The following is a 17,430-nucleotide window of genomic DNA, read 5'->3' as shown; positions in this document are numbered from 1 at the left end:
TATTACCTTGACAGAAGTTGTATGAATTATATCATACTTAAAGTGTAATGTACATTATTACCTTGACAATGTACATTATTACCTTGACAGAAGTTGTATGAATTATATCATACTTAAAGTGTAATGTACATTATTACCTTGACAGAAGTTGTATGAATTATATCATACTTAAAGTGTAATGTACATTATTACCTTGACAGAAGTTGTATGAATTATATCATACTTAAAGTGTAATGTACATTATTACCTTGACAGAAGTTGTATGAATTATATCATACTTAAAGTATAATGTACATTATTACATTGACTGTGTGTTATTCAACTGTAGATGAAGATTTCATTTTATTTTCTATTCTGTTTTTATGTGTTTTAGGTCAAGCTGGTCCATCTGATGTCATTCAGCATGGAATGTCCCAGGTTGTCGTGGAAACAGTAACTAAGACTAGTATAATGAGCAAGTTTAGTGCATTACCTAAGTTCCAGTCTGAAGCCAGTCGTGTTACCTGTGAAGGAAATGGTCTGAAGAAAGCTTTCAGAGGAAAACAAGCCACTTTTAATGTTGATGTTACAAATGGCGGTATGTTTAACTTTAACTTGTAATATAAGTAAAACATTGATATTAAAAAGGTAAACTAAATGTCAAATAAATTAAATACCCCCAGTAAATTATAACTATGTTATGCATAGCATTAAACAGAAATTCCTATATAAATAATTAACTGGTATTCATTCAGAAGTGAAACAATTTAATTTTAATCTGAACAAAACTAGAGATCTAATGAATGCTAGTTTGACTTGAGAATGTTTAGCTGGTAAAAACTGTTGCATTGGTTTGAGTTTGCAGTGTCTGAAATTACAAAAATTGTAATGTTGTACAGTAATAAGTTTTCTTGGAATATATAGGAAAACAAAATAAATGAGTATGAAAAAGTAGGGAAATGGAGATTTTTCAGGGATATTCTTTTATTGTATATCTAATAATACTAAGAAATTATTGCCAAAGTTTGTCACATGATAAGCATCTTATTATTAGAACTTTCATGATAAATTATTATAGCATTACTGTATGAAAAATTTAAATGATAAGCCAACAATATATAACATTGTGAAAATGATTTATATTTTAGGAAACAACATGATGTTTGTTGGTATGATGGGACCTAAAGGCCCATGTGAAGAACTTTGCGTCCATCATAAAGGAGGATATGTTTACAAAATTAATTACGTTGTTAAAGAACGTGGGGACTATATGTTAGTTGTAAAGTGGGGAGAAGAGCATATTCCAGGCAGTCCATTCTGTGTCCATTGTGAATAAACTGCAGTGTTCCCATCGCTGCATAGCTTTATAAGTATGAATGACGTGCTTGATAGTGACTTAAAAAGAGAACGAATATATGTTGAGGTGTATATGGGTGATGCTAAAACTCAGCTACAAAGATATAGTCACTGTTACCCCGTTTGTGTTTCATGAATTTCATTGTTAAGATTATTAAAAATTTATGTTATAAATGTTTGTTTCATCTTAGTTTATTTTTCGTCATAATAAAAAATCTACAAAAACAACGACTTACCTTTGCCATATTTCTCACTTTTATGATCAAATGAAAATGTCACAATTTTTATTATATTTTCAAAATAACAAATTTCTCTCTACAAAAATAAACTTGGATGAAACTTTTCATTGTTGAAGAGATGTAATATTTTTATGGTGCTTTTAATTTAATGTGTTTTTGTTACTATTTCTTTTGAGCAGTCTTTGCTTGCAACAATTTACTTTCAAGCATAATATAGTGAAAATAAAGACTACAAAGTCAATTAGTATTTGTCTATGATCAGCTTTTCCCATTAAAGCAAAGTTTTTCTAAGTAGAAATACTCTTGATATTGAAGAACAACAAAAAATAAAATTTTTGTCATTTTGTCTTTTAATATGTTATAAGATATACAGTATTTGTAGCAATTTTACTATTTTACAGATTTTCTAGGGTAATATTGTTATTGTATAGAGTGCTATATTGATATAGTCCAATAATCATGTAATTTTGAAATATATATTTACAATATGCAAAAAAAAAATGTTAAATATATTTTTGTTGGTTTTTCTATAAAAGTCATTCAAGCATTTCTTGAATTGTTTTTGTTATATGTGCAAATGTACATAAATGTATCTTCGACATCGGGAATGTTATTGTTTGAAATTTTTAACAAACCTTGTGATTAATTTTTACATAAATAAATTGCAATAAACATTTTAGTGTATTAAATTCACAGTGAAACCAGTTTTATCTAAACTTTAGAATTTTGGTTGCATGCATATTAAATAGTAAATAATAAGAACCAGTAAATATTGTTATAAATACGTAATTTAGAGATTAGGGCATTATAAAAAAAGTACATAGTTGTTATATATGTAGGTCATGCTATACATTTCTTGCCAAAAAATTACACAAAATTGATTAAATCAAGTATCGTGTAAGTTCAGATAAAAAAGGTTTCACTTTAGCTACAAATCAAATATATATGTTGTTTTTTGCACATTTATATATTATTTTTTTTCATTCATAATGAATCACCTCATTCAAAAGAATTGTATCCCCTTAGTAGGGTTTCCTTGCCAGTAGGTGGAGCTGATGCATAGATATGCGTCATATTTTACAGCTTATGTAGGCTTTTATACTAGCAGATAAATTTTATACAAGGCATTTGAAGGCATTTATAGCAATGTGTATGCTGACTTACAAAAAATAAAGTACAGTTAAACATCATTTGAGTTTTGTTTCTTATATGATATTGTACATGTTGAGTATTCATCTGTAACTTAACAAGAACAATAATGGGTCTGGACCGGCATCACTGCATGCAATTGATCGAGGTAACATGTATACCGGAGCAAAATTCATCATTCACTTCAAAAGGAGCCAACAAAACTGACGAAAATTTTCCTCATACAATGAGTGTTGTAAAATTTCAAACTATTGGTGAACAGGAAGTGGCTACACGACAGATGTAAAAGTTGATTTTTAGCTACAACTCAACATAATTAAGCTGCAGACCAAATATTAAATCATTCCTTTTCATAGAAGCCACATAAACTTTGATGAAGGACGAACAGACAGACGGGTTGAGTTTTAAAAAATAAGTAGTTTCAAACTGCCACATGATCATTTGCATGCACCAAGTCACGTTGGCTCTTGTTATACCTTAAAAGACATTATTATTATAATTTGGACTAAAATAAACCCTGCCAGACAGACATGTACACCTTACTTGTACCTCATTCCAATTACCAAATGTAATTGACCTATTGCTTATAGTATCTGAGAAACAGATCTAATGGCTAAACCTTTATATGTATTGACCAATAAACCATAATAATGAAGTCAACGTCAGATGTACTCTGCAGACAGACATATACTCATTAAAATCATTCCACACATCCAATATAGTTGACCTAATGCTTATAGTATCCAGAAACAGATCAAATGGCTAAACCTTTATATGTATTGACCAATAAACCATAATAATGAAGTCAACGTCAGATGTACTCTGCAGACAGACATATAAACTTTAAAATCATTCCACACATCCAATATAGTTGACCTAATGCTTATAGTATCCGAGAAACAGATCTAATGGCTAAACCTTTATATGTATTGACCAATAAACCATAATAATGAAGTCAACGTCAGATGTACTCTGCAGACAGACATATAAACTTTAAAATCATTCCACACATCCAATATAGTTGACCTAATGCTTATAGTATCTGAGAAACAGATCTAATGGCTAAACCTTTATATGTATTGACCAATAAACCATAATAATGAAGTCAACGTCAGATGTACTCTGCAGACAGACATATACTCATTAAAATCATTCCACACATCCAATATAGTTGACCTAATGCTTATAGTATCCGAGAAACAGATCAAATGGCTAAACCTTTATATGTATTGACCAATAAACCATAATAGTGAAGTCAACGTCAGATGTACTCTGCAGACAGACATATAAACTTTAAAATCATTCCACACATCCAAAATTAGCATTGCCCAAGGAACCATAAAAATGAGATCAATTTCAGATGAACATGTACAATTAACAATCATTCTATACATCAAGCAAAGTTGACCTACTGTTCAAGTAATGGTGAAAGAGACCTAACTCAATGTTGATCACTGATCCATGAAATGAGGTCAAGGTCATGTGGCAATGTCCATTATAATTTAGTTGTCCTATTGATTGTGATAACTTAACAATGAAATTGAGGATATCGACAACAAAAACATGCAAGATATGAAGTAACCAGGTATTCTGAGATATAAAGCTTTATACAAATAGTTTACACAGCCACTGCAAAATAAGCATCCCTATGTCTTGCATCCATTTCATGACATTTGGTTTACGGTGAGACAACTAGGTTTTATTAAGTGGTCATTGAACCACGAAAATGAGGTCAAAGACATGGAATATATACCAGATATAAATTATCCAGCTCTTTTTTTTCTGAAGCTGCTGTTGACATTGCTTAAGCATATATATGTCTTGCATTCTGCAACATTGATCCTAGGGGAGACAAAAGTGTACAATACCAAATTCTGTGTGCATGACACTTGTATTCATCTTAATTATATTGCTCAAGAGTTAAGTTTTGGAAGCCAATACATACAACATCTGGAAGCCTCAAAACCAAAAAAGGATTAGAATGGCCAAAAATTAATTTTAATACGTTAACATTATTTTTTCAACTGAACATTTACAATCACAATGTTTAATTTAAACAATGCAAGGACTGATGCACTGACTATTTGTTAAATGCATCACAATTACAAATTCTGTCATACATCCTTACATTGGAGGTATCAAAGGTATATAGATCAATAATAATAATAATAACAATCCTTCCTATTTTGTCATATGTTCAAACTGATAGGAAGACACTGTAGAAATAATAACCACAAAATCTAGTAAGATGAACAGTGCTAGATCTTTAGTGTAAGACAGCAAACTTTTTCAGATGTTTTCAGAATATTGCCAGTTACTGCTGATTCTAAAAAATCAATAAACAATAAAAACCAAAGACTATGTAACATTTAATGTTGACTGATAGGATGCTGAAGTGTCTATTTTTAGAACTTCTCTCAATGCCATGGTAGCATAACAAGATGATGGCAAGGTCATTTCTATCTTCAAAGCTTTAAACTGTCCATCTAAAATAGAAAATAGGAAAACATAATAATAATATAAGAAACATATAATAAAGCTACATGTATTTTGAGACTAAATATTGATTTTAGTAATTTGACTAGATGTATAGAAATTTATTTTGTGTAAAGTAAATTATACCCTATATTTACTTTTCCTAGTACATGGTTCTTTCTAGTTTGTTAATGATTTATAAACATCTGTAAAAAACTGACTTCTACTGTAATACTTATTATTTGAAACATTTATAAGAAAAATTAACTATTTCAGGTGACATTTGGTCAATTATAAAATAATTATATTCAAAACTCTTAAAAAGAGCATGATATAAAATTGAGAATGGAAATGGGGAATATATCAAAGAGACAACGAACCAACAAAAGAGCAGCATCTTTTGCAAATTGAAATTGTTGTATCCTTGGGCATATAAATATTGCATTAAATATGACTGTTTAAAGTCCAATAACTATCGAACAACTAATCAGAAAAATTTGCTAAATCAAATTATTCTAAATTCACCAATCCCAACAACAGTGTTGAGTTTGTTGTAATTTGATCAAAGCATACTAGAGCTAGTGCATGACATGTAAAAAATGTTGTTTATTAATCTGACAGTCAAAGTCCCATAACTCTGGAATGACAATTTGGGAAAATTTGAAAATTGAACACTGTTGTACCTTCAACAATTCCAAAAAATATGTAAAGTTTCCAGTAAACCAATCCAAGTATACTCAAGTGATGATGCAACATGTGAAAATTTTTATTAAATCTGACTGTTAAAGTCCCATATAAACTCAACTAAACCAGAAAATTTTCAAAATCAAAATGCAGCTTCCTTTTATCAATCCCATAATAGTGTTAAATTTTGAAGAAAGCAATCCAAGCTTTCTGGAGTATGTGAAAAATTGCCTTAAATCTGAGGGTTCAAGTCCTGTAACTCTGGAAGTTTTTGACACAACATTAGGATTGAAATTGAAAAAGAGCTTTCTTTAATTGGTTCAAGCAAATATGAGTTATCCTACGAAATGTTGACATATGGATGGACGAACGGATGGACGACAGATAGGCTACAGTATACCATAATGTCATGCCTAAGAATGACATATAATAAAAACAAATGACCTGAAGAAAGATGCCTTAAAGACCAAAGACTTCAAAATGTATAATACAAAATATTATCATTCTTTGGTCTATGATAGATAGTTGTCTCATTTGGCTATCATATAACATATCCTTATTTTTTATTTCTTTTAATACCTACCAAAGTTTAAACATGACAACATTTCAAATCTTACTGACAATCACGCAAAATTGACAAAAAAAAAAAAAAATTCGAAAAATAACATGTCTACACTAAAATATTACCTTGTTCAAACAAAGGCTCTGCTTTTTTCTGCAGTTTATCCAGATCACTCAAAGCTAATTCCACATTGACATCATTATATCTGTACAACTTCCACCCAACGTCACCAGGCTTGATCACTATTTTTCTATAGGCCCCAGGTAATGATAAAGATCTGAAAATAATCAAAAGGATATTTGTAGGGGGATATCATCTCTAAAGAAAGGATAAGACAAAGATCCATCATTATCATCTAAGATGGTACATAGAGTCAGTATATACATTCCAAGATGCAACAATTATTCCTATTCATATTTTCTCACATTTTTACAGTTCTTATGAGGAAAAAAGCAAATAAACTGGTAGCCATTTTGGAACTTGAAGGGGCCTCATAAAGAATTTGAATTAATATTTGTTTCCAGGTGACACAGAGAGTTGCTTTTGTCTTTGCAAACATGAGAAAGCTAACCCCATCTTGGATAACAGCTGATTATCTTCTTTGAGGGTCTTAAAGTGGGTATGTGCATAAACAAATAGGAAATAAAATGGTTGTCTAACCATGAACGAATAAGAAATAAGGTGAATAATCAGTTTCAAGCACAAAACCCTGTGAAATAAAAATTGCAAACACATTGCACAAAAATAACTCTTTACTACCTTCATCTTTAATAGAGGCTAAATGAAAATTATTCAGTTTGACAAAACAGATTAAAAGGAGATGACAATAGGAAAATTTCATTGCATCAGCTCACACAAAAAACCTAGTGACCTAACAATGAAGTTAACTTTGAAAGAACATCCTGAAAAATACAAAAATGTAATTGACTGTTGTAATTACTGTGTAACCTTCAATGATAAGTAGACTTGTAAAAAAATAACAACCATAAACAGTTCTGAACTGTACAATCAGAAAAGTGTTACATTTTGGGACAATTTTATTGACCTTGAAACCTGGAGTATCCATTCAGGCTGCAGAATATTTACTCCTATGGTTCTTCTGATATTTTCAGATGATTGGTCCTCAAATTATCAAAAAAAAATCCCAAAGACCAATTCCATAAAAGCAATGGTTCAACAGCTATATATATTCTAGACTTTGGCAAAAAGAGATAAGGTAAGGTTGACATGCAAATATCATGAAGTACTAGGAAATAACATTATATGACTGAAACATATCATGGAGTATTAGGAAATAACATTACATGACTGAAACATATCATGGAGTACTAGGAAATAACATTACATGACTGAAGCATATCATGGAGTACTAGGAAATAACATTATATGACTGAAACATATCATGGAGTATTAGGAAATAACATTACATGACTGAAACATATCATGGAGTACTAGGAAATAACATTACATGACTGAAGCATATCATGGAGTACTAGGAAATAACATTACATGACAGAAGCATATCATGGAGTATTAGGAAAAAACATTACATGACTGAAACATATCATGGAGTACTAGGAAATAACATTATATGACTGAAGCATATCATGGAGTACTAGGAAATAACATTACATGACTGAAACATATCATGGAGTATTAGGAAATAACATTATATGACTGAAACATATCATGGAGTACTAGGAAATAACATTACATGACTGAAGCATATCATGGAGTACTAGGAAATAACATTACATGACAGAAACATATCATGGAGTATTAGGAAATAACATTACATGACTGAAGCATATCCTAGGAAATAACATTACATGACAGAAACATATCATGGAGTATAAGGAAATAACATTATATGACTGAAACATATCATGGAGTACTAGGAAATAACATTACATGACTGAAGCATATCATGGAGTACTAGGAAATAACATTACATGACAGAAGCATATCATGGAGTATTAGGAAATAACATTACATGACTGAAACATATCCTAGGAAATAACATGACATGACTGAAGCATATCATGCAGTATTAGGAAATAACATTACATGACTGAAACATATCATGAAGTACTAGGAAATAACATTACATGACTGAAGCATATCCTAGGAAATAACATTACATGACTGAAGCATATCATGCAGTATTAGGAAATAACATTACATGACTGAAACATATCATGAAGTACTAGGAAATAACATTACATGACTGAAGCATATCCTAGGAAATAACATTACATGACTGAAGCATATCATGGAGTACTAGGAAATAACATTACATGACTGAAGCATATCATGGAGTATTAGGAAATAACATTACATGACTGAAACATATCCTAGGAAATAACATGACATGACTGAAGCATATCATGCAGTATTAGGAAATAACATTACATGACTGAAACATATCATGAAGTACTAGGAAATAACATTACATGACTGAAGCATATCCTAGAAAATAACATTACATGACTGAAGCATATCATGCAGTATTAGGAAATAACATTACATGACTGAAACATATCATGAAGTACTAGGAAATAACATTACATGACTGAAGCATATCCTAGGAAATAACATTACATGACTGAAGCATATCATGGAGTACTAGGAAATAACATTACATGACTGAAGCATATCATGCAGTACTAGGAAATAACATTACATGACTGAAACATATCATGAAGTACTAGGAAATAACATTACATGACTGAAGCATATCCTAGGAAATAACATTACATGACTGAAGCATATCATGGAGTACTAGGAAATAACATTACATGACTGAAACATATCATGGAGTACTAGGAAATAACATTATATGACTGAAACATATCATGGAGTACTAGGAAATAACATTATATGACTGAAGCATATTATGGAGTATTAGGAAATAACATTACATGACTGAAGCATATCATGGAGTATTAGGAAATAACATTACATGACTGAAACATATCATGGAGTACTAGGAAATAACATTACATGACAGAAGCATATCATGCAGTACTAGGAAAATAACATTACATGACTGAAGCATATCCTAGGAAATAACATTACATGACTGAAACATATCATGAAGTACTAGGAAATAACATTACATGACTGAAGCATACCCTAGGAAATAACATTACATGACTGAAGCATATCATGGAGTACTAGGAAATAACATTACATGACTGAAACATATCATGGAGTACTAGGAAATAACATTATATGACTGAAACATATCATGGAGTACTAGGAAATAACATTATATGACTGAAGCATATTATGGAGTATTAGGAAATAACATTACATGACTGAAGCATATCATGGAGTATTAGGAAATAACATTACATGACTGAAACATATCATGGAGTACTAGGAAATAACATTACATGACAGAAGCATATCATGCAGTACTAGGAAAATAACATTACATGACTGAAGCATATCCTAGGAAATAACATAACATGACTGAAGCATATCATGGAGTACTAGGAAATAACATTATATGACTGAAACATATCATGGAGTACTAGGAAATAACATTATATGACTGAAGCATATCCTAGGAAATAACATTACATGACTGAAGCATATCATGGAGTACTAGGAAATAACATTACATGACTGAAGCATATCATGGAGTACTAGGAAATAACATTACATGACTGAAACATATCATGGAGTACTAGGAAATAACATTATATGACTGAAGCATATCATGGAGTATTAGGAAATAACATTACATGACTGAAGCATATCATGGAGTATTAGGAAATAACATTACATGACTGAAACATATCATGGAGTACTAGGAAATAACATTACATGACAGAAGCATATCATGCAGTACTAGGAAAATAACATTACATGACTGAAGCATATCCTAGGAAATAACATTACATGACTGAAGCATATCATGGAGTACTAGGAAATAACATTACATGACTGAAACATATCATGGAGTACTAGGAAATAACATTATATGACTGAAGCATATCCTAGGAAATAACATTACATGACTGAAGCATATCATGGAGTACTAGGAAATAACATTACATGACTGAAGCATATCATGCAGTACTAGGAAATAACATTATATGACTGAAACATATCATGGAGTACTAGGAAATAACATTATATGACTGAAGCATATCATGGAGTACTAGGAAATAACATTACATGACTGAAACATATCATGGAGTACTAGGAAATAACATTACATGACAGAAGCATATCATGCAGTACTAGGAAAATAACATTACATGACTGAAGCATATCCTAGGAAATAACATTACATGACTGAAACATATCATGAAGTACTAGGAAATAACATTACATGACTGAAGCATATCCTAGGAAATAACATTACATGACTGAAGCATATCATGGAGTACTAGGAAATAACATTACATGACTGAAACATATCATGGAGTACTAGGAAATAACATTATATGACTGAAACATATCATGGAGTACTAGGAAATAACATTATATGACTGAAGCATATCATGCAGTACTAGGAAATAACATTATATGACTGAAACATATCATGGAGTACTAGGAAATAACATTATATGACTGAAGCATATCATGGAGTACTAGGAAATAACATTACATGACTGAAACATATCATGGAGTACTAGGAAATAACATTACATGACAGAAGCATATCATGCAGTACTAGGAAAATAACATTACATGACTGAAGCATATCCTAGGAAATAACATTACATGACTGAAACATATCATGAAGTACTAGGAAATAACATTACATGACTGAAGCATATCCTAGGAAATAACATTACATGACTGAAGCATATCATGGAGTACTAGGAAATAACATTACATGACTGAAACATATCATGGAGTACTAGGAAATAACATTATATGACTGAAACATATCATGGAGTACTAGGAAATAACATTATATGACTGAAGCATATTATGGAGTATTAGGAAATAACATTACATGACTGAAGCATATCATGGAGTACTAGGAAATAACATTATATGACTGAAGCATATCATGGAGTACTAGAAAATAACATTACATGACTGAAGCATATCATGGAGTACTAGGAAATAGCATTACATGACTGAAATATATCATGAAGTACTAGGAAATAACATTATATGACTGAAACAGCCTGTAAATCTCTGTTCTTCATCTTGACAGTTGCAAGAAAGTCTTCATTGATGAGGTGAAGTACTCAAACAAAATTTAACCTGCTGATTCATCAAATTGAAAAAGGTTTGTTGCAAGCTTTCCCCCTTTATAACCCTCTTAAAATATATTCTATGATCATTGTCTAAACAATTTTGTTCAGTAAACAACTGCCTTACTTAAAAATTTAACAGTAGTTATAGGACACACTTTTTATTAAGTCAACATTATTTTTGTTAAGAAAAAACTTAAGTGCTCTAAATTCTGAATTTTACTTTAACCATGTAACATTTATTATGAATTCTTACTTGATCTTGTGCTTAAAACTGTCAAGAGTTAATCCATCTTCTGCTAGTAATGTTTCATACCATTTTCTGACTGAAAATAAATTTAGATATAATGATATAATGCTTATATATATGATAATAATGGCTGTCAGTGGTTTGAATTCATAACCAACTTGTCTAGACTCATGGCAATGTCCTATTCCAGTTGACAAAATTTGGACCTAATTATGGTCACGGTCTTAAAAGATTTTATTTCAATTTGGGGACCCATATGGTTGCAAGTGACAATAAAATTTCATGCTTAAATGTTTGTTTTTCAACAGTCATATAGGTGAATAAAACATGGGGAACTTCTGTAAAAACTTTTTCTGTAATGAAGATTCCAAACTGGGATTTCATGCAATTTTTAGACCTTTTCAACAACAACAAAAATCTTGTTTTTTGGGGTTTTTTTTACATTATATATCAGTTATACCAGTCAATATTATGGATAGATATATATGAGCAATAGAGACTCTTTGGAGCCTCTAGTTTGGTTTTATGATGTTTATGGATTGTGGTCACATTGACATATACCCTTCAATAGCCTATATCTCTGTTTATTTAATAGAAAAGTAAAATTTAAATATATTGAATATATGAATTAACCTATGAGAAGAATAATTCAATAAAAGTGCTTGTCAGCCCTCAAAAGATAAAGATTTTTTGCATCCATTTTGCAATGGGAACTAAAAATTTAAAATTGCATTGTATTAAGCCTTAGAATTTGTAATACTATGAATTGGAGATATCTTCCTTTGTCCAGAATTTTTGTTGGTTTAACTACAATTATTGACCAAAGAAGATAACTCATATTTTAAATATAACTTTAACAGTGACATCATTGATATTTTTAGAACAGAAAGATTCACATGGTTATACACATTCACATTATTATGTAGCTTGAACATCTGAGAAAATATTTATTGATAAATTTCTTGAAACATTCATAGATAGGATGTGTAGAATTTGGTTTCGAAGTAGTCATAATGTCTGGAAACTATCAAGCCAGTCACATAAGGATTGCATGAATGCAATGTTATCCCCAAAAAATGATATTTTGGTCCATGAGGAAGATTTCTTGTTATTACTGTCATGATAAATCTAGTGAAAGTACAATAGGAAACTCCTATGTTTTTAAATTACATGATCAAAAATAGATTTTTTTTGTCTACAATATCAACCATTTTATTTGTACGAATCAAACACTCAATTAGCAATACAGACCTTGATTTTCTGGGTAGGTAACATCATGACCTGGTAATGGTAAAACCACATCCAATATGCTGTATTGTGACACATTTTTGTCATCAAGGACTATCGGCTGTATTATCTTTATGTCTTTATTTTCGCTGTCTTCACCTGTGGATTAATATTGAAGTATCAGAATACAAATGAAGTTTTTCTCAAGAATAGAATAGAATTCTATAGATGTAATTTACAAATGCATTATTGAGGCCTTAATACTATCGAGATATACATGAATTGAAACATGGGGTTCCAAAAAAGTTGAAATTGACAGGAAAAAGATAAGTAAAGTTTCATGTAAGTTTGGGTTGAGAGTTATAAGGATTTAATCAATTTTTCTTAGAGGTTATTAATGTGTTGACTGGGTCGGTGACTCACAAACTGTTAACCACATTAGGCTATTTAGCCAATTTATTTATATTGTTCGTCTTTCAATTATTAAAACAAGTAAATTGGTGGTTGGTTCAATTGTAGTGAAGTCCAATAATTGTACTCATTTCTAATATCTTTTCTTATCTTTTTTTTCTCAAAATCAGCTTTCTTCAAATTGATATAACTTTCTCAAGAATAGAATAGAATTCTATAGATGTAGTTTACAAATGCAATATTGAGTTGAGTTGAGATGAGTTTTGTTGAAACAGAAAATGTTGCAATATTCACACAATACAGTAAATCAAATGAGTTAACACATGACCAATAAAGTGTGGGACTAATGTTGCTAAAATCTAGTACTTCTCAAGATAACTTTTTTCTCTTTACTATTACAAAACTTACTTTCTTGTAACTCCTGGATTTCCTCTGTGAGTACAAGATCTCCTATGACTGATTTTGTATCCATGTTATTTATACTCTCACCTATTACAACACCTACTTTTTTGTAACTCCTGGATTTCCTCTGTGAGTACAAGATCTCCTATGACTGGTCTTGTATCCATGTTATTTATACTCTCACCTATTACAATACTTACTTTCTTGTAACTCCTGGATTTCCTCTGTGAGTACAAGATCTCCTATGACTGGTTGTGTACCCATGTTATTTTATTCTTTCACCTATTACAAAACTTACTTTCTTGTAACTCCTGGATTTCCTCTGTGAGTACAAGACCCCCATGACTGGTTGTGTACCCATGTTATTTTATTCTTTCACCTATTACAAAACTTACTTTCTTGTGACTCCTGGATTTCCTCTGTGAGTACAAGATCCCCATGACTGGTTGTGTACCCATGTTATTTTATTCTTTCACCTATTACAAAACTTACTTTCTTGTAACTCCTGGATTTCCTCTGTGAGTACAAGATCTCCTATGACAGGCTGTAATCCATGTTGTTTAATTCTTTGTGATGTGACAGAATTCCATAGATAACTCTGGTAGGCATGTAAGTACATTAATTTGGTATTCCTAGCTATCTGCAACATAAAAATATCAGCATTTTTTATTTGACCCTGCAGTAATCATTTTCATGTATCATAATTAACAATAAAATGTAAAAAGTATGGACACAACATTCAAGCTTGATACAGCTCTGAATTTGGATTGTGATTAGATATTTGACACAGCATAGGTTTCTGACACAGAATGAATGTGGTCTAAGAACTTAAATTTTTTTAATTTACCTATTATGGTCCAATATCCAAAATCTAAATACATACACGGTTAGATTCAGCATATCAAAGAACCCCAAGAATTCAATTTTTGTTAAAATCAAACTAAGTTTAATTTTGGACCCTTTGGACCTTTATGTAGACCAATTTGAAAACGGGACCAAAAATTAAGAATCTAAATACACGGTTAGATTCAGCATATCAAAGAACCCCAATATTTCAATTTTTGATGAAATCAAACCATATCATTATTATTTGCTTTTATATATAAATCAAAAATAACCAACTTAAAATGGAAAATTTTATAGAAAAAAAGGCCCTTTTTGGCCCCTTATTCATAAACGTTTAGGGCAATTATCCCCAAACTCAAACCCAGCTTTCCCTTTGTGATATGGAACCTTGTAGTACAACTTCATAAAGATCCATACACTTGAACACAAGTTATTGTCTGGAAACTAGAAAAATGCTTATTTTTGGCCCCTTTTTGGCCCCTTATTCCTAAACATTTTGGGCAAATACCCCCAAACTCAATTCTAGCTTTCCCTATTTGATATGGAACCTTGTAGTACAATTTCAGAAAGATCCATACACTTACACAGAAGTTATTGTCATGCAACTAGAAAAATGCTTGTTTTTTGCCCCTAATTCCTAAAATTTTGAGGCAATTACCACCAAAATCAATCCCAGCATTCCGTTTGTGATATGGAACCTTGTGGTACATTGTCAGAGAGATCCATACACTAACACACAAGTTATTGTCTGGAAGTTACAAAAATGCTTATTTTTGGCCCATAATTCCTTAACTATTGGTGCCATAACCCCCAAAATCAATCCCAACCTTCCTTTTGTGGTATTGAACCTTATGGTAAAATTTCATAGAGATCCATTCGCTTAAACTTAAGTTATTGTCCGGAAACTAAATGTGTCTTCGGATGATGCAGACGACAACATGATAGCATTATATGACACAAAAAATTTTTTGCGTTCGTATAAAAACAACTTGTGCCTCAATTTGTCAACTGTTTTATTTTATCTTTTTTGATGAAATTAACTAAATGTTATCCAATAAAACCGAAAAACTGCTTTTCCTATTATCACTTAAAAGATAGCACCAAGCTTCCATACATATAAATCATGTCAAATCATAGTTTGTATCAGCCAGATAACTAAATAAGAGATCGAAATCTATCAGTTTATCTAAAACTGTTTAAAAGCGTTTTGCTTTTACTCCAGAGCCAATTTCATATACTGTATTTAATGATGATATAGGTCGCCAATTTTTTAAGAAATGTCTAGACTTATTTCCTTTTGGCAGGCATTGTTCCTTGTTTTACATAACAGATAGTTCACCAATCTCAGTACTGTAGTTCAAGGAGTCTACAACAAAAATTTTCAAATCTTTCAAAAAAAATTAAAATAACTCTGTAGAGAAACCATCAGATCCTGGCGTTTTATTATTTTTCATATTTTTAATATTAAACCAGCTTCTTCAATAGTTATTTTACCTTCAAGATTATTTTCTCATCATCAGTTAATTTTTTAAACTTAATATCTTTCAATCCTTCTTCAAATTTACTTAATTTATCTCCCTTTGACTGATCTTTATTCTTATATAAATTTTCATAAAAAAAATTTCACTTCTTTCAAAATATCCTTTTGTTTTGAAATTAGATCTCCATTTTCTTTTTCAACTTTTGGTATTATCTTACTTGTAAAAATTTTTGATTCTAGCCCACAAAAATAGTTAGTAGGGTTTTCACCCTCTTCTACCCATTGTATTTTTGATCAAATTATTTTCCCTTTAATTTTTTCTTTTCTAATATTTTCTAATTTATATTTTTTGTTTTCCAAAATCTGTATTGAGTCTTCATCAATTCTTTCTTCCAAAACTAGGATTTCATTTCTAAGATCTTTTTCTTGTTTTTCTCTTTCTTTTTTCTTAAAACTTGAATAAGAAATAGTTTTGCAATTAAGTGACTGTTAATATTAAAATGGAGATCTTCATTATTTATGTCTTCAATTCTATCTAGATCATAAACAAGTGTTACATATTGTTTTTTAACTTCTACTATTTTTTCTTTAACAATCTTTGTATATTCTGGATCATACAATAATGAATTATTAAATTTCCACAATCCTCTACCTCGCTCAAATGGATTAAATTCTAGATTTAATGTGACCATAGAATGATCAGAGCGAAAGCTAGGCTCAATATTACAATTATTCAAACAGCTTAATAAATTTTCAGATAAAAGAAAAAATATAACCTTGCTTGTTTTAAATAAGAGATCAGTAATCTGTTATCTAATATCTACAGTAATCGAGTCATCTCTAAAAAAAAAAAGGATTTTTATTGGATAACAACATAATTTTATCACCAAAGTAAAATAAGTTATGTGGCGGCTGTCAAATGGGCAAGAAGAAACACAATTTTTTTTTCTGGGCTTTTCATTACACTGTTGTTACAAAGAATTGAATCCTGATACATTATTGTTACCTACTAGGACAACACGATTGTCTTATGAGAAGGTTAACATTGGAACATTAGACCCTGGTTGTAATATCGCCTTATGAGAAGGTTAACATTGGAACATTAGACCCTGGTTGTAATATTGCCTAATGAGAAGGTTAATATT

The 17,430-nt window shown here is 30.6% G+C and overlaps 2 protein-coding genes and 1 long non-coding RNA gene across 23 annotated transcripts in view; 1 reads left to right on the top strand and 2 right to left on the bottom strand.

The window, feature by feature from the left end:
- The window catches only part of LOC127729754 (filamin-A-like), a 78,575-nt gene extending 75,811 nt beyond the window's left edge, over positions 1 to 2,764 (top strand). For all 21 annotated transcript variants that reach the window (XM_052237639.1, XM_052237643.1, XM_052237661.1 and 18 more), the window contains 2 exons: positions 374 to 577; positions 1,128 to 2,764. In XM_052237639.1, the coding sequence (XP_052093599.1) occupies positions 374 to 577; positions 1,128 to 1,315 (392 nt within the window). In that variant the 3' untranslated portion in view covers positions 1,316 to 2,764. The remainder of the gene's footprint in view (positions 1 to 373; positions 578 to 1,127) is intronic.
- On the bottom strand, positions 2,537 to 4,893 carry LOC127730043 (uncharacterized). Its single transcript, XR_007994946.1, has 2 exons — positions 3,750 to 4,893; positions 2,537 to 3,300 (listed from the first exon to the last, which is right to left on the bottom strand). It is a non-coding gene; the product is annotated as an uncharacterized LOC127730043 (long non-coding RNA).
- A 186-nt stretch (positions 4,894 to 5,079) lies between these two features.
- The window catches only part of LOC127729959 (pseudouridylate synthase 7 homolog), a 39,422-nt gene continuing 27,071 nt past the window's right edge, over positions 5,080 to 17,430 (bottom strand). Inside the window, exons 13-17 of the mRNA XM_052237958.1 lie at positions 14,452 to 14,599; positions 13,171 to 13,305; positions 11,926 to 11,995; positions 6,570 to 6,721; positions 5,080 to 5,209 (exon numbers count right to left, since the gene is read on the bottom strand). Of these exons, the coding sequence (XP_052093918.1) occupies positions 5,082 to 5,209; positions 6,570 to 6,721; positions 11,926 to 11,995; positions 13,171 to 13,305; positions 14,452 to 14,599 (633 nt within the window). The 3' untranslated portion in view covers positions 5,080 to 5,081. The remainder of the gene's footprint in view (positions 5,210 to 6,569; positions 6,722 to 11,925; positions 11,996 to 13,170; positions 13,306 to 14,451; positions 14,600 to 17,430) is intronic.

The sequence above is a fragment of the Mytilus californianus genome, unplaced genomic scaffold (assembly GCF_021869535.1).
Source record: "Mytilus californianus isolate M0D057914Y unplaced genomic scaffold, xbMytCali1.0.p SCAF_1, whole genome shotgun sequence".
NCBI lineage: Eukaryota > Metazoa > Mollusca > Bivalvia > Mytilida > Mytilidae > Mytilus > Mytilus californianus.
The sequence above is the reverse complement of the archived record's forward strand: the minus strand, read 5'-3'. Positions and strand labels throughout refer to the sequence as shown.